Source organism: Rhagoletis pomonella, unplaced genomic scaffold, assembly GCF_013731165.1.
Source record: "Rhagoletis pomonella isolate Grant_MI unplaced genomic scaffold, Rhpom_1.0 Rhpom_scaffold_00007, whole genome shotgun sequence".
In the NCBI taxonomy this organism is placed as follows: domain Eukaryota; kingdom Metazoa; phylum Arthropoda; class Insecta; order Diptera; family Tephritidae; genus Rhagoletis; species Rhagoletis pomonella.
The window spans coordinates 952289-978305 of NW_023458561.1; the positions used below are offsets into that span (position 1 = coordinate 952289).

At 38.1% G+C, this 26017-nt stretch overlaps 1 protein-coding gene across 1 annotated transcript in view; it reads left to right on the forward strand.

Annotated features, from left to right (window-relative positions):
* LOC118742236 (protein clueless) overlaps positions 1-26017 on the forward strand; it is a 67418-nt gene that overhangs the window by 29284 nt on the left and 12117 nt on the right. Inside the window, exons 2-6 of the mRNA XM_036474156.1 lie at positions 7921-8971; positions 9029-10360; positions 10418-11288; positions 11347-11472; positions 11529-11744. Of these exons, the coding sequence (XP_036330049.1) occupies positions 7921-8971; positions 9029-10360; positions 10418-11288; positions 11347-11472; positions 11529-11744 (3596 nt within the window). The remainder of the gene's footprint in view (positions 1-7920; positions 8972-9028; positions 10361-10417; positions 11289-11346; positions 11473-11528; positions 11745-26017) is intronic.

Consider the following 26017-nt stretch of genomic DNA (forward strand, 5'->3'; position numbering starts at 1 on the left):
CCCGATCGAAGGGGGGCTGTGCTGGTAAAGTGCGCTTACTATTTCTTCCAGTTTTTTGGGGCACGAAATCTGCGGTCGTATCGACTTTTGTAACTTCTTAGTAACGACTTTGTATGCTTCACCCCAGGGATCTTTATAGGCGCTGTCACACAAACTACGAAAGCACTTTTTTACTGCTTTTTATGGCCCGTTTTAGTTGAGTACGCTTTACTTTGTAGGCTCTTTGATGCTCTGAAAATCGTGTGTTTTGACTTCTAGATCTCTGATAGTTCGTCTTGCCCTGTTGCATTGCCGACGTAGTTCCGCGATCTCTTCGTTCCACTAGTATACAGGTGGGCGTCGGGACAACGAAGAACGTCTCATTGAGGCATCGCAGGCCATTTTAATGTGGGCCATTAGATGATTTGCCATATTCGTAGCTCCCTCATCTCAGTCACCATCGCTTTTAGTGCCTCTTCATCAAGAGTGTGTATCTTCCATCCAACTAGTCGCTTTCTGGAATTGTTATGTCCGCTTACATCTTTATGCATCAAGAATGTAATACCTTGGTGATAGCTATGCGTATAGTCTTCGCATACCTCCCAAAATGCTTGTTTAAAAAGCCTGTTGCTTACGTATGTCAGGTCAATAATGGAGCCCATTCCATCTTTCCGGTACGTAAACTTGTCGCATGTATTTAAGAGTACCACATCTACCTTTTCCAACAGTATTTCAGAAAAACACAAATGTATTTCAGAAAAGGCCAAATGTATTTCAGAAAACCTCAAATGTATTTCAGAAAATCTCAAATGTATTTCAGAAAAACCCAAATGTATTTCAGAAAAGCTCAAATGTATTTCAGAAAAACGCAAATGTATTTCAGAAAACCTCAAATGTATTTCAGAAAAGCGCAAATGTATTTCAGAAAAACACAAATGTATTTCAGAAAAACGCAATTGTATTTCAGAAAAGGCCAAAAGTATTTCAGAAAACCTCAAATGTATTTCAGAAAAACGCAAATGTATTTCAGAAAAATATTTTTAGAATACAGCTATGCTTTTCTGAAATACATTTGTGCTTTTCTGAAATACATTTGCCCTTTTCTGAAATACATTTGTGTTTTTCTGAAATACATTTGAGGTTTTCTGAAATACATTTGACCTTTTCTGAAATACATTTGCGTTTTTCTGAAATACATTTGAGGTTTTCTGAAATACATTTGAGGTTTTCTGAAATACATTTGGCATTTTCTGAAATACAATTGCGTTTTTCTGAAATACATTTGTGTTTTTCTGAAATACATTTGCGCTTTTCTGAAATACATTTGAGGTTTTCTGAAATACGTTTGGCCTTTTCTGAAATACATTTGTGTTTTTCTGAAATACTGTTGGAAAAGGTGTAGTGCTGATAATGCTACAAGGAGAGCCCTTCCCTTAGCATTTGTGCGGCGGCTTCCCCATTCACGGGCCCATGCATCAAAGTCGCCTGCAATTACTACAGATGTTCTGGCTCTCGGTCTCCAACAAGATTGTCTATGATGTTTTAAAATTCAACAAGGCTGGAGCTAGGTGGTATATCTATATATATAAATGTGAATGTCTGTTTGTTTATTACCTTATAAATTCTGAACCGCGGCACGGAATCGCACGAAATTTTGCACACTTATTTGCTTTTACCCCGGGAAGGTTATAGGAATAGAGAAAATGGGCAGTACTCCAAAAGAGGGCGTGGCACCTCCTATACTAACTAAAATTTTCATGTTGTATTTCTCTTGAAATATTTGTGGTAGAGCATAGGAACTTGCTGTCGAGATAAATAAAATTAATTCCGTACTCATGGGAAAAAATTGGCGGTATTGGAAAAGGGGGCGTGGTACCTCCCATAGACGTGAATTATTTAATCAGCTCTAACTTCGGAACCGTAAGTCACATGAACTTGAAATTTGGTATGCAAACATATCTTTGGAGACAGGTTTTGTCTGCGTACGGGTATCGGAATTGATTCTTTATAGTTGCTACTAGCTTTTACCCGCGTGTTCCACTCCAGAAGGAATTAAAGGGGTCATTTGACTTGAGGTTCCGAAGTTATGGCTGATAAAAAATTCCAAGCCTATGTTAAGTGCTACGCCCCCTTTATAAGCAACTACCATAGATATGTCTGCATACCAAATTTCATGTTTATGTGGCTTAAGGTTCAGAAGTTATAACTGGTAAAATATTCCAGGCCTTTGGGATTTGTCGCCCCCTCTCATAGTCTCATTTATATACAGTGGTGGAAGAAATAATAGAAACTTTTTACTTTGACCAGTTTTGACTATATTACTTTGTTTATTCGACGTTTAATATTTTTGTATAAAAGTCTAGCGCGATATATAACACACCATATAAATCCACATTTCAAAGTTTGTACAAAAATTATAAAAATTCAACAAATTTTATCAAAATCCCCCAAAAATTTCAAACTTTTCAATCAGATTTTTTTGAAAAAAATTGGGTATGCAGTTTTATAGCGCATTAAATTTTAGTAGGTAAAACTGCAAACCGCAAGACGCTAGAAAATCGCGTTGATTTTTAATAATTTATTTGGCTGGCGGTGTTGTGCATTTTCTTCCATATAAAGTATGCTCGACCATGCTTTTTATATGGAAGGAAATGCCTGGCAGCGTCAGCAAAAAAAAAAAATATTAAAAATCAACGCGATTTTCTAGCGTCTTGCGGTTTGCAGTTTTACCTACTAAAATTTAATGTCTTCTCTCTCTTGCCGTCTGTTCTAGAAGCTCTTGTGCCGCCTTGCAATGATTTAAGTTCAGTTGCAGAAATTTCATGGTGCACGTGCTTTTTTCAACCGCCCATGGTATGTATGCACATTAGGGTGGTCCAAAAACAGTAAAGTCGGAATTGTAATGCTCGCACTCCCTAGGATTGTCCTATATCGAAAAAAGTGTACCCCTATTTTTTTGTATTTTGAAATAAAAAAATATTTAGAGGTCGCTCAAAGCGCTGAAAGTTTTCCACGTATTTTTGTATGGGGAAAGAACAACTTTTCGTAGAAATGGTATAGATTTCTTTAAAATCAATACTTTTCGATCGGAAAAATCTGGTTCTCTTCAGGAGACTTTCAATAATAATACCGAATTGTTTATTTAACCATTTTTTAATACTAACGATTTTTTCTTGGTCCGCCCATTGCATTTTTCAAGGTTTTTGTGGGTTTTTGGCGGACCTATAAATTATAGTTGCGATGAAAAAATGGTTAAATAAACAATTGGGTACTATTATTGGGAATCTCCTGCAGACAAACAGAGTTTTCCGATAGCAAAAAATATTGATTCTTAAGAATTATATACCATTTCTACAAAAAGGTGTTTTTTCCCCATATAAATACATGGAAAACTTTGGGCGCTTTGCGCGACCTCCAAATATTTTTTGATTTCAAAATAAAAAATGGGGATATATTTTTTTTCGGTATAGAACAATCCTTGGGAGTGAGAGTATAAAAATTCCGACTTTACTTTTTCACATCCATTTTTGGACCACCCTAATGTACATACATATATGTATATACTAACCGTCCAATTCTGTGTTTTCTTGATAAATTTGTTATAAAGAAATTTTATCAAGGTTTTTATCAAGTAAAAGCTCCCTTCGCATTCTGTGTCAATACTTATAAAACAAAAAGCTCTACGATGTCCACATGAGTGGAACTGATTTCATTGTCACATATGAAAAATATGAATTTAAAAGCAAAAAAGCTTTTGACTGCCGTAGCCGAGTAGGTAAAGATGTCGACTATGATTCCGTGTGTCGCAGGTTCAATTGCCGGCACATGGAGTATTTAATTGTTAGCAACAAATTTATTAACATACAAAATTTATACATTTCACATGAAATTTCAGTTTGTCAATAGCATTTTCAATCTTGATAATTTATCAAGAAAAGAGCTTTTGATTTCTGTGCTAGAATACCAATTCTTGATAAATAATAAAAAATTTACAAATTATAAAGGTTTTCAATTTATCAAGTGCACAGAATCGGGCTGTAAACGTGAGCAAACATTTTTCTTGCATAGTCTTTTGTTCTCTTTTCACTGGAAGTTTAATTATTTTAATATCTCTTGAAAAACTTTATGCTGACAAGACTAAAAAGCAGAAAATAAATAAAATAAAAAAAAACTTTTTAATATACCACGCTTTTATAAATGAACTAATTAGAAAATAATATTTCTCAGTCCCATAGAATTTGGTTTGATAGCTTTTGATTTTGAAATTTTAGCAAAGGTCATTATACACAATTTATGAGATTGAAAATGAAAAGCGTGGGGCGCATGTAATAGACCTGAATTGATATGAAGAGTAATATATGTATGTATGTGGGTATATGAATAACGACCGCTTAAAATCGGTCCCAAATTTGTACTTTCTCTGTAGAAATTTAAGGTCTATGTTATGTACTTTGTCTATTGCCAATTAAATCTAATGCTTTGTATTGCATGCGCTCCACGTTTTACGTTTTCAATCTCATAAATTGTTTATAATGCCTTTTGCTAAAATTTCAAAATCAAAAGTTATCAAAACAAATTCTATGGGACTGAGAAATATTGGGCCTTTTGCATAATAAGTGAGCTTAAGCTCAGACTCAATTTTCGCACTAATCAAGTGAGTTAAAGCTCAAGAATTTGTACTGAAAATCGAGTCGGAGCTTAAGCTCACTTTTTATGCATGAGTACCATTATTTTCTAATTTTTAGTCCATTTATAAAAGCGTGGTATATTTAAAAGTTTTATTTTATCTTATTTATTTCTAAAATAAAATAAAAACAAATTAAAGTATATTTGTTTTTGTTATTTTTATGGCCTTTATAACAATTATTATTTATAACAAGGCCATACAAATAACAAAAACAAATAACTTAAGGACGAGCACACCTAAAAAGTTAAACATTCTAATAATAGAAATATTAACAAAAACCAACAAACCAACAACCACATGATCAAGTGAATTGCAGCGGAATAGCTGCGCTTGATTGTAGTTGGCTTAGCAAAGTGAAATAGTGGAAAATAAGCAATAAGAATTAACAAGACAAACTTAGCACAGTGCGTAGGCAACTGGCTGAGTCAGTGGTGATCGTCGGTTCGAATCCTACTGAAAGAAGTCTGATGAGGAAATGTGGTGATTTCCGAAATAGCTATCACTTCTACCATTTTTTCAAATTATTGTTGCTTTTCCACAATAAGTTTTCACTGAAAACGGCCTCGAGCTCATAAAAATTGTTGAATTAAAGTATATAACAAATAACAAAGTGACCATCACGTCAAGGCTCTATCTGTTTTGTCTCTTTGCTAGAGCTTCTAAAATATTGAAAAAAAAAAAACAATATGAGCTGATTGAAACTTGTTTCTTGCGGATTCGTAATCGGCACAAAAGGTCTATCAAAAACAGCTTTCACATTGCTTTACCAAAATTTGTTTCTATTTTTGTCCATTAAAAATGAGCAACAATTCAGATTTCCGTTTTTTCTACAAAAATTTTTCCTTGTGAGGTCCACAATACCCTTCCCTCCCCTATTAAGTTATAATTTTGCAAAATAGTTCAATGAATATCATCATGCATGTGCGGGCATGGGCAGAGAATGAGAACACAATGGGCTACCTTTTCTCAATATAGTCTTCGCAATCTGGATGTTAATGTCGACTCAGTATTAAAAGAATTTTTATTTATAACTGCGTGAATTGCTGTGTCTTTTCTTTGAGTTATAACGAATTTTATCCACAATTAAATACAATATGCTGAATACTCTGAATAAAACAATGATATTCTTGGATGTTACGAATGACTACATAAATAAATCACTAAATTAATGACTTTACATAAATAAATCATTTGTGAATGTATGTGAAATATTTGAGTAAGTATGTTTGATTTGCTAATGTACTTTGTTTTTTTTATAGTTTAGGCTCTTAAGAATCAGAGGCTGACATGAAATAGCTGCTTCCGTTTAATAGTTGTGTTATTTGGCTGAGTGGAAATGCAGTAGTGTTGGTTTGCGAGGTGGTTTTGCGTTTTGCTAGAGTGGGGAGGCGAGTCTTCATGAGAAGGATTAAACAGTTGGTAGTTTTTTCTTATGTGAGTTACATTTTCGTTTGAAAATTGAGTAATTTGAGCGGATGGATTTTCCGCAGTAGAGTTGTTGTCGGTTATGATTTTGTATATATGTGCTTTTGAGTTTTTGCTATTTTATTTATATTAGCTTTTGTTGATGAAGCTGGGCGCTTGTATGTTGCGGATGTTGATGTATTTGGTGTATTTGTTGTGCTTGGTTTGTTAAAAGTTGGGTTGGTGATGTTAGAGTATGATATTTGTGATTTTTGTGTATGGGTGTGTTTTTCATTATATTTTTGACGCGCTTCCCCCATAGAGCATTTTTCTATTGTTTTAATTTTTAAAATGTCTTTTGTTGTTTACTTGTAGCTGTGGCAGTCTTTGTCAGAGGAGGAATGATTTTCATTACAGTTCGCACATTGTTTGCGTGTGCATTCAACTGGAGAATGGGCGGCGAATTGCATCCTTCACAGGTGCATGGATTAGAGCATCTGGTTTTGGTATGACCTAGGAGTTGGCAATTTCTGCAACGCATGGGGTTCGGGTAGTAGGGAGACACTGTTACTTTGTACCAAGCCACATCTAGTGATTTTGGAAGCTGGTACTGTCAAAGTTTACAGCGATTTTTCCGGTGGGGGGTACTCGTCACTCCCTGACTTTTTAGGTTGGACAATTTCATTTTCCTTTACGAAGTTGCGACATGTGGCGTACATGTTACTTTTCACTGTATTGAGGTTGTCTTGCAGCTTGACTGTGATAGGGTAAATGTTAGAAGCGAGTTCGTTTTTTAAAATTTTTCAGCTATTTTAGGGTTGCGGGCCAAAACCAGTAGTTAACCGTCTTTAAGCTGTTTAATGCTGTCTATTCGGGTTGATATCGCATCAATACCCCTTTTTATTACAAACGGGGAAAGTTTAATTCGTTGTTAGGTTGTTGTTGTTGTAGCAGCATACAAATTCCCCAAAGACTTTTTGGGGAGTGTTGCTGGAGTGACAGTCCTTGGCCAGATATAAATCTGGGTCGTTCCGGTTACGTAGACCCGACTGTCGTGGGAACGTTGTTAGGTCTTTTGTTTTGCTGGGTGTTGTTTGTTTTTGTTGAAGTGTAGGGGATGTGTGTGTGTCGTATGTGTCCATTTCACTTAGTATTGAAAAACGGTTTGTTGCTTTGTCCGGCCGATCAGGTGTTGGTGGCATTTTTTTTAGGCACAAACGGTTCTTGATCGAACACTGAACTTGTTTAATTGTTATTGCTACGAAAGTGTAACAAGGAATAGACTAACCACTGTGTGGAGAAGCACTGTGGTTTTTAGCTTATTTTGTTTATTGGATCAGTGTGACGATAGCACTTGTATACACGTCCGAGCACGTTAATAGCTAGTCGATGACTGTATTGCCAATTAAATGTAATGTTTTGTATTGCATGCGCTCCACGTTTTTCATTTTCAATCTTTTAAATTGATTATAATGACTTGCCAAAATTAGATAATTCCAAAGTTATCAACACAAATTCTATGGGACTGAGAAATATATTTTTGGTCAAAGCGTGGACAATATTTCTATAGAAAAATAAAAAAAAATTTTACTTGAAAAACATTCGGAATATTTAATATTTTGGTCACTTGCTTGAATCACTGCAAAGCTTGCAACTTTTTTAAATATATTTTTATAGAAAAATAACAAAAAAATTATTTTTAAAAACATTGTGAATATTAAAAAAAAGCACGTGGTGACTTACTTGCGTCACTGCATATGTATGTCTGTTTTTATGTTTATGTTTGGATGTTTGTTTTAAAAAGTAGCTATAAAATAATTACCATTTCATTTTATATTTCAACATGAAAGGAAGTGATGAAGGGCGTGAGGTGAATCAGAATTCTGAAGTGTTAAGAGATTTAAAAAATGATAACAAGACACACCAAACCCCAGAAAATGTCCAGAATGAGATAATTGACGGCGAAGAATCTTCCCATTCGTCAGAGTCTATAGATTTAGAAACGCTTCATGATGTTGGTATAACGATACATATTCAGAGCCCGGGTACTGAAATGCTTTCTGTACAATTATCTAGTATGGAATTAGTGCAAGAGATACATCAACTACTAATGGATCGAGAAGATACTTGTCATCGTACCTGTTTTTCTTTACAGTTGGATGGCGTGACTTTAGATAATTTTGCTGAATTAAAAACAATTGAAGGTTTAAAACACGGGTCTACCATAAAAGTTATCGAGGAGCCATACACTATGCGCGAAGCTCGTATTCATGTGCGACACGTTCGTGATTTATTAAAAAGTATGGACCCCTCTGACGCTTATAATGGGCTTGAATGCAATTCTCTCACATTTTTACATACCATCACGCAAGGAGATCTACTCGAAAAGAAAAAAACTCGATCAGATTCAGTAGATTGCACACCACCAGACTATGTGATGCCCGGTGTTAAAGAAGCCCCTCTTACTCCATTACAACCTGGAATAAAAAATTCAAAAGTCCCTCAAGCACTGAAGATTTTGACAAGTTCTGCTTGGAATCCTCCACCAGGGCCGCGTAAATTGCATGGAGACTTAATGTACTTATATGTTGTAACCATGGAAGAGAAGCGATTTCATATTTCAGCATGTCCTAAAGGATTCTACATAAACCAATCTACGGACGAAACTTTTAATCCTAAACCAGATAACCCCAGTCACTTAAGCCATTCGTTAATAGAGCTTTTATCGCAAATTTCCCCATCTTTTAAACGCGCATTTCAACAGATGCAAAAGAAGCGCACATTGCGCCATGCCTTCGAACGTGTTGCTACGCCTTACCAAGTGTATCAATGGACCGCACCACAATTAGAACACACAATTGACGCGATTCGAGCAGAAGATGCATTCTCTTCGAAGCTAGGGTAAACAATTTGGTAAATATAAAGGTAAATATATACGTTACTAATAATTTTTTGTAGGTATGAAGAGCATATACCTGGACAGACCCGTGACTGGAACGAGGAGTTACAAACCACTCGTGAATTGCCTCGCAAAACACTAACAGAGCGATTGTTGCGAGAACGTGCTATTTTTAAAGTGCATGGAGACTTTGTAATTGCAGCTACACGTGGTGCGATGGCAGTTATAGATGGTAATGTTTTGGCTATAAATCCAGGAGAGGACTCAAAAATGCAGATGTTTATTTGGAATAACATTTTTTTCTCGCTGGGTTTCGATGTGAGAGACCATTATAAGGATTTCGGCGGTGATGTAGCCGCTTTCGTTGCTCCTAGAAACGATCTCCATGGTGTACGCGTTTACAGTGCCGTAGACGTAGAAGGACTGTATACGTTGGGAACAGTAGTTGTAGATTATCGCGGTTTTCGAGTAACAGCGCAATCGATTATACCAGGTATTTTAGAAAGGGAGCAGGAACAATCGGTTGTTTATGGTTCAATTGATTTTGGAAAGACAGTCCTTAGCCATCCTAAATATTTAGAATTGCTTCGGAAGGCTGGTAAACATTTAAAGATTATGCCCCATTCAGTGTTAAATGAACGCAATGAGCCAGTAGAGTTGTGCTCTTCTGTTGAATGTAAAGGTATTATCGGCAATGATGGGAGACATTATATTCTTGATCTGCTTCGTACGTTTCCACCCGATGTGAATTTTTTAGTTTTGGATGATATCCAAATCAGCCCAGAGCTCCAAGTTCTAGGATTCCCTATAGAGCACAAGCATAAATTATCTTGTTTACGTCAGGAGCTACTTGAGGCATTTATCGAAGATCGTTACGTTACTTTTATACGTAGTGCTGCACAGCACTTACAGAATTTTAATTCACAAAAGGCATCGTCTGAAAATAATAATGAATTAAAAAGTAATGAAAATAAATTATCGGACCAAGCAAACGAAAATCAGAAGTCAGATAATTTGGAAAACAATACAACTGATGTTATGGTACATACTCTGGATGCAATTAAAGAAGCGCAAAATAATGTCGCTACTGCTGATGAGAACCAGGCAGCAGATGTTGTGAGACATGCCTGTGCCGCTGTTGGTTCATTAAAAGAACAAGAGTTTGATTTTCGTTTCAACCCAGATGTATTTTCACCCGGAATACGTCATTTTGATGACCCAAATCACTGCAATTCAATTTCTAAGCAAAAAAAACTTATCCAAGAAGCGGCCGAATTTTTGGTTAAAAAGCAAATACCGGCCTTTATAAAAGAACATATGAATCACACATCACCACCAATGGATGGCACAAGTTTAACCGAAGCTTTACATAGTCATGGCATTAACGTGAGGTGAGTACCGCTGATATATTTGTTTGTTTAACTTTCCCCATGATTGATGTTTTTAAGATATCTTGGTAAAGTAATAGATATGCTAGAAAAAATGCCTCGGATGGAATATTTACATAGAATAGCCGTTGTTGAGCTAATAGTACGAGCTACGAAGCATATTTACTACACATATATGCAAGGCACAGATGTTATGCACTTGGCGAATGCCATTAGTCATTTTTTGAACTGTTTTTTATCATCGGGACCTGTATATGTGACAAGCAATACAAGTGACGCAAATAAATCAAATAGACGTGGTAAAAGTAAAAAATATAGCAAAAATGCTGTTTTAATATCCCATGTAAATGCCCTTGGAAACAAAAATGCGTTAAGTTCCAATCAGAGTGAATTTCTTTTAATGACCCCAAAGTCACTTTGGATGCAAATTAAAAAAGAAGCTAAATGCTATTGGGATTATGATCTCAGATGTGACTCAATTGAAACAGCAGTTGAAATTTATGGTTTTCATCGAGTAGCTGTTTTAAGATCTTTCTGCCTAAAAGTTGGAATTCAAGTGTTGCTGCGAGAGTACAATTTTGAGTTACGAAACAAGTCAACATTCAACGAAGAGGATGTACTGAATGTATTTCCAATTGTTAAACATATAAGTCCACGTGCATCGGATGCTTACAATTTTTATACCACTGGCCAATCGAAAATACAACAGGGACTTTTCAAAGAAGGTTATGAACTTATTAGTGAGGCGCTTAATCTTTTAAACAATGTGTTCGGTGCAATGCATTCCGAAAATGGCTCGTGCTTACGGATGTTAGCTCGACTAAGCTATTTATTGGGAGATCCACAAGAGGCCTTGGCTATACAACAACGCTCAGTTATAATGAGTGAACGTGTGAACGGAATCGATCATCCATGTACCGTACTAGAATACGTAAGAAAGGCAAAAAGAAAACCCCAAAGCAAATATTTATTTTGATCTTTTTCTTTAGACGCACTTGTCATTGTATTGTTTTGCTAATGGACAAATTGGTGCATCCCTAAAACTACTTTACCGTGCTAGATATTTATTGGCTTTAATATGCGGTGAAGACCACCCAGAAGTTGCACTCATAGATGTATGATCATAATGTTTGGAAAAATTTTTATTTCAATAATTTCTCTATTATTTCAGAGCAATATCAGCTTGATTTTACATGCTGTTGGAGAGTACGAGTTATCATTACGATTTATTGAACACGCGCTGGAGTTAAATTTGAAGTACTTTGGAGATAAGTCTATGCACGTCGCAGTTAGTTATCATTTAGTTGCAAGAACTCAGTCATGTATGGGAGACTTCCGCTCAGCTTTAAACAATGAAAAAGAAACGTATGCCATTTATAAGTCTCAGGTAATAAAAAGTACATTGAAATGTAGCTTAGCATATCAACATTTGGGTACTGCAACAGGTTGTCGACTTTGCTCGACACATGACAACTTCGCCAACTACCGCTGTCCTTTGCGAAGTTCTATTGTTGTTCGCCCGGAGAGCGGTTGACGAATAGCGCATATTTTACTACCAAATCAGTCTTAAGTTAATAGGTCTGTATGATTTAAGTCAAAAATCGAATGTGCTACACGACTGCATCCCAGATTTTTTCTAAATATCCTTAGTTTGAAATTTCGGTCAAATTTATTGAAATTTTATGAATTTTCCCTACTTTTGCACAAAGTTTGAAACTTTGATTTATCTACATATATGGTTTATACAAAAATAAATCTGATGCACACAAATGTCGTTAATAATAGTTAAATGAAATTGAAAGGGTTATTTTGTATCTACAACTTACCTGTAACAAATCCACATTGTGAATTATTTTGTTCAGTCACCCTTTTTGCAAAAGCGTTTAAGTAAAATCTAATGAAATACGATTGAAAAGTGTATTTAATGAAGAATAATAAAAAATCTTAATTTTATTTAGGATTTTCGGGAATATATAGCTTCAGGTACATCTCTTTTGTCCTCAATTTGCCTGGTTCCATTTTTCTATGATAGATATTTCCTGATGGAACCGCTCGCCGTCTTCGTCGCTAACGACCCCCAAATTTTCATGAAAAAATTTAAATGGGAGTGTAAGAAGTTTATCATGAGCGAAATATTGCATCCCATATTCTTGTAGTCTGTTAAAAGGTTGCTGACCTACTCCTCCTAGTTTTCGGCTTTGTGGTTTCCAAGAAAATTACGAACAACATGTTATGTAGCAGCATATTTGAATCCGGCGAGGCGGCATGCAGGTACGCTTGCATCCCAAGCTAGCTCGTTGTTGTTGTAGCGGCACTACTATCATTGTCGTCAAGCCCAGGAAACGGGATTTTTCAATAGGGTCGGAACAGAGGGAGAGGGTGTCAGTTGAGTCGGGTTGAGCTGGAATGTGAAGAGGTGGTTGGTGTCGTGCGGGAGTCTCCACAAGCCGGGCACTCATTGGGGATATTGGGGTCGAGTATGGACAGATAGCTGTTGAGGCGGCTACAATATCCCGACCGTAATTGAGCCAGGTTACGCGGGTCTCTTTTGGCAGTTGAAGCTCCGTCTCTTCTACAGGTGGTGATTGTGCTCCAACCACGGCATTCACAGGCCGGGAGTCGAGGTAGGTGGTGACTGACTCCCTATGAATGTCGTTGTACGTCGGCGGGTGCAGTGGTTGGTCTACGTATATCTGGACTGCGCCCTTGTACTCGAATAGGGCCCGACGTGTCTGGGCGGGGGCTCCTCCTCTAGCAGTAGCCTGTTAGGGTGTTCACTTCTGTGGCACCCCACCAGAAACTGCTTACAGAGCAATTTGTTGTGCTACCTTACGGGGAGCACTTGGGCCTCACTGTGTAGGTGGTCCTCAGGCGACATCAAAAGAAAAGTCTGTAGCTTCGTCCACTGCGTCCAACTAGTCTCCGGCGTACATACTGGTGCAATTTAGTTTTGAACCGGCCGGCCGATTGCCTTGTATGTTGCCAGCAACGTTTATTTGTCTTTGCCCCAACTACTGCCGTAGCGACTTGAGGACCTTGTTGCGGCTCTGTACTTTATTGAAAATTGGGATTGCGTGCGCAGAGAAGGAAAGCAGGCTGTCGAAGGTTACTCCGAATACTTTGGTGTTGTTTACCGTCGGAATTGGTGTGCCACCAGCGTGAATACCCAGCGGTAGTCTGACCTCCTTCGTCCAGGGGTGAATAAGGTCACAGAGGATTTTGTAGGGGAGAGGATTAGGCTCCTAGCAGTGAAAAAGCAAGAAAGCTCGGAGAGATACCCGTTTACTTTCGAGTACAAGTCATCAATTCCATTCCCAGACGCCATTATCGAACAATCGTCAGCGTAGGAGACAATTGAGACTCCCTCTGGAGGTTGAGGGAGCTTTGGAATATGATAGTTAAACAGTAATGGGGAAAGGACACCACCCTGTGGAACCCCCTGTTTTATGTTTCTAGGTTTGTTCGATTTGTCTCTAAACAATACTGACGAGTGTCGACCACTTAGATAATTCACCGACCATCGTTCGAACCTCTGTGGGAGAGAGGAGGCCTCAATATCTTCTAGCAGAGTGCAGTGATTGCCGGTGTCAAACGCCTTTGACAGATCCTACGCTATTAGAATAGTCCCGCAAAACTTTACGGGTGTTGCCAGACATTTCTTCTTTGCGTCCATTTTTTATATGCCGCTTTTCGATTTTGGTTCTGAAAATTTTTAATTGTTTAACTTAATTACCAATTGCTAATATTTGATCTTTCTTTTCCTTGATTTTTTTGTTTTCATCCGCCATTGCGCTCAAATCCAATGCAAATACGTAAACTGTCCGCAATAAACTAAACAAATTTGATTGGTATTGCCATAATGCAACCCTGCTGCGAGGTTGCAAAATGCAGAAGCGTAAAAACCATACCTTTGAGTGTGGCAAAATGTAGACGTCTACATTTTAAGACACTATTTGGACCGAGTGTGAACACTTCAACTGATTTGAAAGAGACAGAAAAGTAGAAGAGGGAATTCGTTCAGTCAAAATTATCTATCAGTTAATAAATGCTAATCTTACACTAAGGGTCTTCACATCCATTTTGGTAGGTTTGGTAAATTGCTGGTCGACACTCCGTAATTTTATCAACTGCGAGCGTCCTTTTCAGTCTTCTTTTGTTAGTATGACAAACTGTGTTTATCAACAGCGAATTCATAGCTTTTGTCCTAAAAAAAAAAAAACAAATTGTACCAGAAAACTTAAGAAATTTTACTTATTTCAGCAGGCGGATATAAAATTGAATAAATATCGAACAGCTGATTGCAGTTTACCAACTACCAGAAAAATTATTAAGCCTCCTTCGCGATAATTCGCTAACCGGTACACCGATAATAAAATAATTTTACACAAACGAAATACATTGGTAAAAATTACCCAACACCGAGTACCAAGTTCGGTCATTCCCACGACACCCGGTTCTACGTACCGGAATGACTCGGGTTTTACCCGACCAAGGGCTGTTGTTTCGACGATCTAACCCCGTTTAGGTCGGCGAAATCCATCAAACGTTGCTAGATTCTAGAGCTACATCTGCTCCGTACCCCTCTGCTCAGGGCTGGTATAGAGTCGAAACCAGGGACAGAAATTTACACCTGCTGCGTATACCAGAGACGACTACATACAAACTCCATGCTGTGCGAACCGGACCGCCTCCACGGCAAACCACCACCTGCGCGGGCAGCACACAATCAACACACCCACACCGTAACACAACAACAATAGACACACAAACAAACACAATAGCACCCGCACACCGCCGCCGGCAACTCCTAGTCCCTCCGACAATCCGCTCTGTTTGTCAGTCCAGAATATACCGTAACGTGACATCAGTCAAGTGCAACTCCTGCCTCGGCGTGCTCAGGACTTCGCAACACTCGAGATTCGACGAGTGACTATGTGGGCCCCTGCTGTGCTGCTGATTGTCAAAATATTGTTCGGCAAAATTTTTGGGTAGAACGTAATACTCTTTCATAAAAGAGTAACACTGCCGCATTAATTGAATTTGATTTTTTAAACCCTGGGAGGTTCCTTAGAGATAAAGCCTTTTTAAACCCATTTCCATTGATACCCATATTGCAGCAATTCATTTAACTAATTGAACAACATTTTTTAACAGGTCGCAACTCTGTTAATGTTTACTTGATTTTAAACATTTACAATTCTATATGTCAAAACACGTCTTTTCTAAACATTTTGAGTAGAAATATTCATAAAAATAAATCTGGCCGGATAAATCTGATAAATGCCCCTATGTGCAGCGCATCATGGCGACCTATGTTGACCCTAGCATCAGCTCATCTGCCCATAATCATCTCGATTGATAAACCTGCCGACTTTGCTTCCGTGGATCACCGGACCTATGTCAACTTTTCCAAAGCTGACTGGAAAGGCTTCGCGGATGTTACTGAGGGCGCTTTCACTGCACTGCCCATACCAACCGACGTTCATGTAGGTGAACGTAAGTTCCGCAGGGTTGTCACCGCTGCTGCAGCTCGTTTCATCCCAGCAGGAGGTATTAAGGATCCACGTCCGAACTTTCCTGCTGAAGCGGCTGTTCTAGACTTTGGTGACCACGCTTCGTCGGACCCGGAGCGATGCGCGAGCTATTTTAGCCGGCAGTTCATTCTGCGACCTCCGGTGGAAAAAGCCAAACGTCGAGTGACCAGAAGGTGCACAAAATTCCAAAACCCAGTGCGCCTCTTGTTTTCACCAGCGGTGAGGTAAGGGTAGCCATCGGGAAGGCGAAAGCCTCCAAAGCCATTGGACCCGACGGAATATACATGTTGATGCTGAAAAATTTGGGTCCTGCGGGAGTAGCATACCTAACGGAGGTCTTCAACCTGTCTATGGCCACTCTCGTCATTCCAGACATCTGGAAAATGGGGAGAGTTGTCCCACTGCTCAAACCGGGGAAACCAGCCAACAAAGGAGAGTCGTATCGCCCGATAACCCTCCTTTCCCCGGTAGCAAAGACACTCGAGGCCCTGCTGCTCCCGTATTTTACGAACCACCTGACCCTAGGGAAGCATCAGCATGGGTTCCGTAAAGTGCATAGCACTCGGAGTTACCTTCGACAGTCTGCTCTCCTTCTCGGCGCATACAACTGTAAATGTCAGCAAAGTACAGAGCCGCAACAATGTCCCCAAGTCGCTGGCCGGCAGCACTTGGGCAAAGATAAAGAAACGTTGTTGGCAACATACAAGACAATTGGCCAGCCGGTTCTAAACTATGCAGCGCCCTTGTGGTCGCCGGGGACTAGCAGGACGCAGTGGATGAAGCTACAGACCGCCAAAACACGGCATTACGAACAGCGACCGGATGCCCGATGACCACCTACATGACGAGGCCCAGATGCTCCCAGTCAAGGAGCATAACATAATGCTCTGCAAGCAGTTCCTTGCGGGGAGCCACAGACGTGGCCATCCCAGCGGACAGCTGCTCGCGGAAGAGCCCTCACCAAGGCACGTCAGGAGGCTTCTTTACGAACGGACGGACGAAGTCCAGAGGTTTATTAAACAACCTCTCATGACTCCCGGCACCTCTTCACATGCCCTGAGAACCCAATCAGCTGACGCCCCTGTCCCTATGGACAGACCCTTTGGAAGTCGCACACTTCCTGGGCCTCGCCCTAGCTGAAATGGACGACAACGTTGACGGATGAACCGACCCGAGCGGAGCTTAGTAGCCGCTACAACATCAACCAAGTTCGGTGTGAAAACTGGATCAAAATCTTCAAAAACTTCAAACCAGTGAAGTTCAACTATTTATAAGCAGATGTGTTTTATATTGTAATTTTAAATTGTCGTTAACAATTGCAAATCCGCTTTTATTAAGCCATATGCATGTGGGTTCCATTTGGCTTTGTAATACGTGGTCATATTTATTGGGCCGTATGCATAAAACCTGAGCAAATGCTTTTTCTTAATAATTTCAAACCTTTTACTCAATTTGTTCAAATAAAATTAAGTTAAAGGTATGCAATTTTAAGAAAACGCAATTGCTTAGTTTTTATGCATACGACTCATTGTATGTAGTTCCTTTGTATTTTTTGTTTTGTTAAAAAAAACACAATAAACAAAAATTGTAAGATTTTTTGGCCGAAATGACGATTTTTTTTTAGGGTAAAGTGACGATATTCCAGCGAAAGCTTTCGCAACGCTGTTTAGGCCACGTGTTATCTGAGTGTTTATGGCGTTAAGTGCTGTTGTTTTGCTGTGCACTTTACGGAAACGGTGCTGATGCTTCGCTGGGGTCAGGTCGTTCGTAAAATACGGGAGTAGCAAGTCTAGTGTCTTCGCTACCGGAAAAAGGGTGTTATCGGACGATAAGACTCTCCTTTGTTGGCTGTTTTCCTCGGTTTGAGCAGTCCACATCTTCCAGATGTCTAGAATGGTGAGAGTGGCCATTGACAGGTTGAGGACCTCCGTTAGGTATACTTCTCCCGCAGGACCCAAATTTTTCAGCACCAACATGCATATTACGTCGGGTCCCATGGCTTTGTAGGCTTTCGCCTTCCCGATGCACAGTGGTCCAATGTGAAAGCTAGGGTAATTTAATTAAATTTTTTGTTTGTAATTTTTCAATAAATTTTTGTTTGAACAAATTTGGCTACATATAAACATAACGGTATCTAAAAGTCATAGTAAGCAATAAGTGAAAAATGAAATTGTTCGTGCAACGAAAGCTGAGTATTTTTAAGGCTCAATAACTTGTTTAAAGATTTTTTTTTTAACTGCACTCCTTTCTCCGTCATTGTTTTAAGTAAGAAAATTCAGGAAATGAAAAAATTATTACCGAAGTGGACGCACATATTTTTTTGGAGCTGATAAAGTTGTAATCTTTTCAGTGAGTACCAAAATATTCTTATTTTTGTTTTGTAGACGAAATCTTTCTTATATGGCGGAATATAGGTCACTTACTATACTTATTCTCTCAATTGATGTATATACTAGAGTCCAGCGCAAGTGTATTTGCCGCATTTTGTTCAATAAGTACTTCTTGCATTGTACTCTACTCCCAACACATTGTTACTATTTTTCCGCATACATACCCTACTTGGCGTTGAGAGAGTAAATACTTGACGTACTAGCTATTACTCCACCAAAGTACGTACTCTACTTTCTCTCATCGCGTACGCGAGATATTTGCTGCTGCCAAAAGGGAGTAGCAAATCTACTCTCTGTATACTTGTAGTACGGTAAGTACTTGCGTATAAAATTTCAATTCTGGTTGTTAGCCTACTAGTTGATATCGTTTGCGGCGCTGGTCAGTGAAATTGAAAGAGTAAAAATAGAATATGGAATTTGACGATGTAAGGAAATGTTTACGGCCTTATTTATAAAAAATAACGTAGATTTAGACAGTTGTTTAATGTGACATTTTCATAAAACTTTTGTATTCAAGCAGCTTTTCAAATCTATGTATGTTTGTACTTAAATTTTTATGAAAGTATTATTTCTCGTTTCTAATTTTCTATAAAACTATTTGCAGTCATTAACCAACAAATAAGTTGTCGACAACAATAACTTGCTATACGAAATAAAATTATTAGTGGCAAATCAAAATTTTGAAAAGTGCCGATTTTCACATTCGATAGTTGGACATGGTAGCGACGAGATGTACGAGCATTTTTTTCTTAAGAGCTGCATACTGATTTAAGAAATTTGTTATAGAAGCAAATTTATTTTCTATTTATTGTGCGTAATTTTATATGAATTTTTAGTTTTTCTTGAGAGCCTTTACAAATAAAAAAAATTTCGGAATATGAACATGTGTACATACATACGCAGCCATATAACTTGATTTCAAGAGAAACGAATTTTCATTGGGCACGTTCAGAAGGCGCAACAGCTCAGTAACTGGTGCGATTGCACCTTCTGAACGCGTTGTTGCGTACTTCTGATCAACTGAATAGTTGCGTGTTAGATGATCGTAATATTTTTCTGATCATTTGAGACAACATGTTGGTGTCTACCTTTGAGAGTTGAATTTGACAGCTAATGTATGAAGTCGTTCAGAAGACGCATAACGATCACTGATTCTTTTTTTAGCAACGGTTGCGCTCAACTGCTGCGCCTTCTGAACCTACCCATTGATAACTTTTTTTTTTTGATAACACTGCGACAGCTCAAATTGGTATTGAGTAAAACCAAATGCAAGATAGAGTTTTTGAATTTCATTGAGTGTTTTTTTAATAAATACTCAAATTAGAGGTGTATGAATGGCGAAAGAAAACTTTATCCGATTTTTTTTAAATCGAAACTACATTTTTACATATGTACATATGTACATGCATACATAAATATATTTAATATGAAATTGAAATTTTCACATCAATTTACGCAATCTTTAAACCCATGGTTTCAATTGTACGCATATCGTCAGGTTTTTCCCCACAACTTGGTTTTGCTGCAGTGAAGCGACAGAACAAGTGACGAGAAAAAATATATGCGGACACTTATATGTATATGTATCTATGCACATACGTATCTATGCACATAGTATGTATCTATGCACATACGTATCCATCTATGCACATACGTATCTATGCACATACATACATATGTACTTAGGTATGTATATTAGCATTTTAGTTGAAAGTACGTTTGGCTCGTCGCTCTCTTCATCGCTCCACTACAATCCTGTCCTTAATTTTATTCAGGTACCACAAATGCACGATCCAGAAAATTCTTCTATCATTCTTGCCACAAATGTATGTTTTCTTCGAAAATACTCAAGTACTACCAGTAGAGTACTCTACTGTCAAATACCTTTTACTCGCAGTAGTTGCGGAAGGCAAAGTAAATACTCTACGCGTCTTGCTATTGATCGGTAGTTTACGTACGCTTGCAGAAACTGGTTTATGCTTACTCACACTTGACCCGAACGATGAGAGTAAAGGAGGGAAAGTATTTGCGCGATCGGATGTCTTGTTAGGCCCTTTAAATGGAATTGCGCAGGAGTTTAGTATATACTAATAGAATCCACAAAAAATTTCTGCGGCTAGCTGCGGCACCCATACATTTATTTTCAATTTTCAAGATGACTGCCAAAATTTCAAGACAGGAAATTTTTGTTTTTTGGCTGTCGACCCCTAAAAATGAAAGACGTGATGGAATAATGGATTTTGTACCTGGTAATATCAGTTTAGGATCTAGTGATAGAATCAAATTTGATAAATTGAATCATACGTGCGAAGCCTAATTCAGAATTTGGACCTAAAGTGGACACAAGTTTTCCGAAAAAGAGAGCGGTTTGTTACTGCAATTAAAGATTGGCTCGAATTTGAAATAGACTTGTCACAATTTCTGTGTTCTAAGTTTGGTAAGCCGACATTTTCTGCTGGTAGGCCAGCTAAAAGTTTTGAAGATTGTTGCCAAAAAGTTAAAATTAAGAAATCTAATGAGCTTTCGAAAGTTATCGAACCAGGTGTATTTTTTTTGGCCACTGAACTAAAAATGAGATCTTCAGCTACGCTACTTAATGAGCTTTTAAGTGCTTCTCCAGAGAGGTACTGCTATTAAGAAGGTCAGATTGGCAAAGAAGAATCCTAAAGCTAAGTGTACACGGTAGAGAAAAAACGCGAGATTTAGACAAAAATCTCGCTAGAGACGTGTAAACACTCAATAGAACTCTACGAGAGACTCACCTACAAAGTCTATGTGATAGTTATTTAGCGAGACTTTTTCGCCGTGTACACAGTCGAACGAAGCTAGATCGAAAACTCTACGACAACTCTACGCTCTATTTAGCAAGCTAAATAGACTTTTTGCTCTACGGAGACGTATAGTAAAGTCTTGACAATGAACTTCATTACAGATTGTAAAATTTTGAATTTAAATCGTATATTCGATACAAGTACACAATTTTAAGTGCAATCAGAACGTAGCCAAATAATGTACCGGGAATCATCCTCTTATTTTCATTGGTATTTCAATGGCTTTTCCAATAGCCTCCGCCCTTTGCAAAGGGGCGTAATTATTGGTTAAAACATAAGGGGTATTCACAAATTGAGCAGGTGGTATGGCACTCTGGCAATAGTCGTTACTTGAGTTATCTGCTGTTTTGTCAGGGCGCCAGGCCACTTGCTCAACTTGGTGAATACCTATACATATATATAGTAGTTTGGCTGGAACTGCTCGGAGAAACTTCTTTCATGGGAATTTTAAATATTATATGTTTAATTTTTAGGTACATTTGTCTACTTTTAGGTACAATTTTTCTCGGCAAATAAGTACAATTCGAAAATTTAATTCTTGTTCATATTGCGAAAATGTATTTTACGACGTCAGAAAATAGGTGAATGCTGTGAAATCGACGAAGGGTTAGCGCTCCGCTGATGGCGCCAACTATATTTTCTACATCGTGACTTTGATACAAATACATATATACATACAACAAGCGTTGACAACAATTCGAGATAGAAAACTAACTCTAGGCGAGAGATAACTCTTGTCTACCGTGTACACAGCTCGTAGAGTACGTGATAGATAAAAGTTGAGATTTCTCTTTATTGTGTCTAGCTAGAGTGAATATCTCCTAGAGTTGCTCTACCGTGTAAACTTAATTGAGAGAGGAGATTTTTATTTCAGTGAAACTCTCGAGAGATTTCGCTACCGTGTACGCTTAGCTTAAAGGTATTTCGCCTGAAGAAGCTCTCGCATTTATAATCGACACAAATTTATCAAAGCATCAGCATCGTTTACTTACTGACGGCCGTTTTCTAATGTAAGCAGTAAAGTTGCCTTTACTAACAGGGCAGATAAATTGTTCCTCACTTTAAAGTGTTTTGGTTTTCTTATCTTACCGGTAAAAATAAATTTGTTATTCCGTAGAGTGAAACTTCACTACATTTCCGAGAGTGACACTGCACTACATTCGTCATATAATTTCAAAGGTTGGCAATGCAACATAAGCAAATATAGAGCAAGAGCAACTGTTAGCAAAAACCAAAACCTTGGTTGAAATATCTAATATGTCTGACTCATGACCCAAAACTGAACCAATATTTCAAGTTGGGTACAAATTTTTAGAGGTTGCATTGGGTGAGCAACAATTTATTGATTCGAGAAATTAATGCGCTGATGAGAAAACGAAAATTCTTATATCGAGACGATAAAGCGGCCGGTAATCTAAAGGTTAGATGAGGAAACGGCCCTAAGTTGTTAAGCTTGATCTGAGTTTATAACAGTTTTTTTTTTTATTTTATACATATATTAGGTGGCTAATTCGGATCCGGCGTCAATACGGTATAGATATAACCGACTTTCTATTTTTAATTCATACCAAAGAGTATACACACTAGCGATCTAAAGTGAGTGCATGATGATTTTTGTTATATATTTACAATGTTTTCCAAGCTAGAATTTTGTTTGTTAATTATTTATAAAAATTCGCTTCATGCTTCAAAGTCAAACTTTCAACTGTATACGGAATTTAGAAAAATTCAACAAATTTCATCAAAATGTTTAACATTTTAATCCAAATAGTTAAAAAGAGTTTTAGGTATGCAGGTATCTATAACCGTGCGCAAGTGCTTAAAAAATATACCAGAAATTGACGAAAAATTTAACAATTATTTAATTATATGGTTGGTAGGCGTGGTCGCTATTCGATCTTGCCCATTTTATGAGCAGAAGTTGTTAGTCATTCAAACATAATTTGTGGAAAATTTCATCCCGATATCTGTCTTAGTTCTTAACATAATAATTAAATTACCCTACTAGAGCAGATTGGACCACTGTGCGATGGCTACCTGAACTTCACCGCTGGTGAAAACAAGAGGCGCACTTGTTGTTGTCAGTTTGTGCAGCCTTCTGGTCACCGCCGGAGGATGCAGTATAAATTGCCGGCTAAAATAGAATAGCTCGCGCATGGCTCCGCTTATGTACGTTCACAAGCTGCCGAATCTCCGTATTGGGATCTCTGATGCGGGGAATTCCGGGACCGGCCTCACGAAGGTTGTCACGCTCATCGGCTAGGACAGCAGGGAAGTTTGGATAGGGGTCCGTTATGCAACCTGCTGGTACGAAGCGAGGTGCAGCAACAGTGACAACACTGCGGAATTTACGTTTACCTAGGTGAATGTCGGTTGTTGTGGGGAGGGCAACGAGGGTGCCTTCAGTAAATTTCCCATCAGCTTTGGTGAAGTTGATATAGGTCCGGATTTCCGCGGAAGCAAAGTCGGCAGGTTTATCGATCGAGATGACTATGGGCAGATGGTCTGATGCTAGGGTCAGCATAGGTCGCCATGATACGCTGTTGATCAGACCAGCGCTGACTGTTGTTATGTGTGGTGAGCCGCAGCAGCTGGCCATAATCCAGGTGGGTGCGTCGTCGTTCATTGTGCAGAATGCCAAATCGTCTATCTGCTCAGCCAAGTGTGTTCCCCTGAGATCGTTTGGCAGGCTTGAAGACCAAAGATCGTGGTGCGCAGTGAAGTCACCAACTACCATACCGTGTGTTTGTGTGTTGCCTGACCGCCATTGGCTGTGTTCGCTGCTGTGGAGGGTGCCGCCTTTTGGTGGTAGTGGGTGGCGTCGCAATTGGGGCATGCGACCGTACAGCGCAACACGGGCCCTCGGAAGTTCCTCGTCCAATCTCGTGTGGTGCGCAGACCTGAACATGCCCTAAAGTGCCACCAGCCAGGGCAGGTGTTGCACTTAACTGATGTCACGTTACGGAATATCCGCTTACATTATAAATTCAACATAAAGTTATTATAAGCTTTGACCCTTAAGTTTATGATTTTTCAAAAAGTGGTTTTGATCGATTTGGCAAGTGCAGATATCATGTAAGTAATGTATGTAAACTTCTAGGCAACTTTAATACAAGTAACGCCCATTGTTTATGTCAAAAGAAAAAAGGCTTTTAATACTTTTGGTAACTTTTTGGTAATCTTTTTCAAGTTTTTGGTAACATTTTCTCCAAGTGTCTGGCAACCGTGCTTATGTAGGTCCCGGCGCTGCCACTAATGTCTCGTATCTTTTCTGCTATTAACATCCCTTTCCTAGGGGCTCTAGGCCTGTTTCAATGTTGATGTCGCTTGCTGTGATGTGATGTGATCTGTGATTAGTGTGATGTGTGATTCATGCGATGTATTCATGTAGGTAACGGTGACCATCTGTATTATACGGGACAGTCCTATTTTTTTTACTCATTGTCCTGGTAATTTATTTATTTCATACGGGACGCCAAATTTCCTGTATTTCATTCCTTAGCTGTGAAGTGCCATATCTATATATTAATACGCTAACATGAATTTTGTCTCCGTTCGTTTGGTGATTCTACCGAACCGATTTCCAAACCAAGCATTTTTCTGTAGATGAGCAGAGTTTTTATGGTTTCAAAATTGGTTGAAAATTACGGCCTAAACCGTTGTTTAAACATTTCCGTATTTGTGTATAGATGTTGCTGCAACATGTTCAATTTGACATGTTTCGCATGTTGTTTCACTTTGAATTGGAAATTAAGCTTTGAAATAAAGATAAATATGAAGATGAAGAAATAAATGATAACGATGAAGTAAAAAAAAGAAGACAAAAGTGAAGATAAAGACGAAAATGGAGACAATGACGGATACATAAGAATTAGGGTAACTGAAAGGGTAAAAACATTTCTTGAATTTATGAAGTGAAACTTCTTTAGCGGCAGTTGGTTGGTTGGGAGTAAATTGTCAAACTCAAGGGGAATAATGCACATGGAAATGGTTCTCAGCGGTTTAACGGTTTGAGAATAAAAACAAACGAAGATCAAAGTAAATTTAAACACTTTAAGGTAAAGGTGAAGAGGAATACGCAGAACTAAAGATAAATATGAAGAAAAGGATGAGGATGAAGATCGATATTGTTATCGATATAAAACTCGATATTTTTATCGATATAATAATCGATATTGCTATCGATAAAATAATCGATATTGTTATCGATACTGCTATTGATTAAATAACCGCTATTATAATCAATATAATAATCGATATTTTTATCGATTTGTTATCGATACAATAATGGATATTGTTATCGGTATAATAATCGATTAAATAATTGATTTTGTTATCGATTTAGTAATTTATATTGTTATCGATATGTACAATAACACTGTGGAACAAATTCAGGTTAGCAAAAGTTAGGTCGATTCTGAGAGTGATGGGTGAAAATAGAGGCTAAATTAGAAGACCCGTACCGCGGCGTTTGTTTATGTTAGTTCGAATTCTTTTTTAATCGACCTTCGAACTTTGCAGTCAAATGCCGCTTTTCAGCATATTGTTTATATGGTTTTTTGGCTATAACACGTCGACTAATTGATATTTTTTCAATCGGTTAAAGCCAAATTATTGCTAGGGACCTGTGCAACAATTAAAAATTGATTGAAAGTTTTGTAGTGATTATGAAGCAAAATGTTGGAATTTTTATTACGTTTAATAGTATAACGAATTATTTCAAAATTTCAAATTTGTGGGAAAACGCAATTACAGTTTTATCAATTCATTCTGTTGGTATACAAAAAGACAGATGGAAAGACACATATCATCGCCATATTTAAGAAGTATGGTTATCTGTTAAACTGAGCATATTCTACTTATCAAGCTTATTATATGCATAATGAAATCTTAACAAACGTAAAT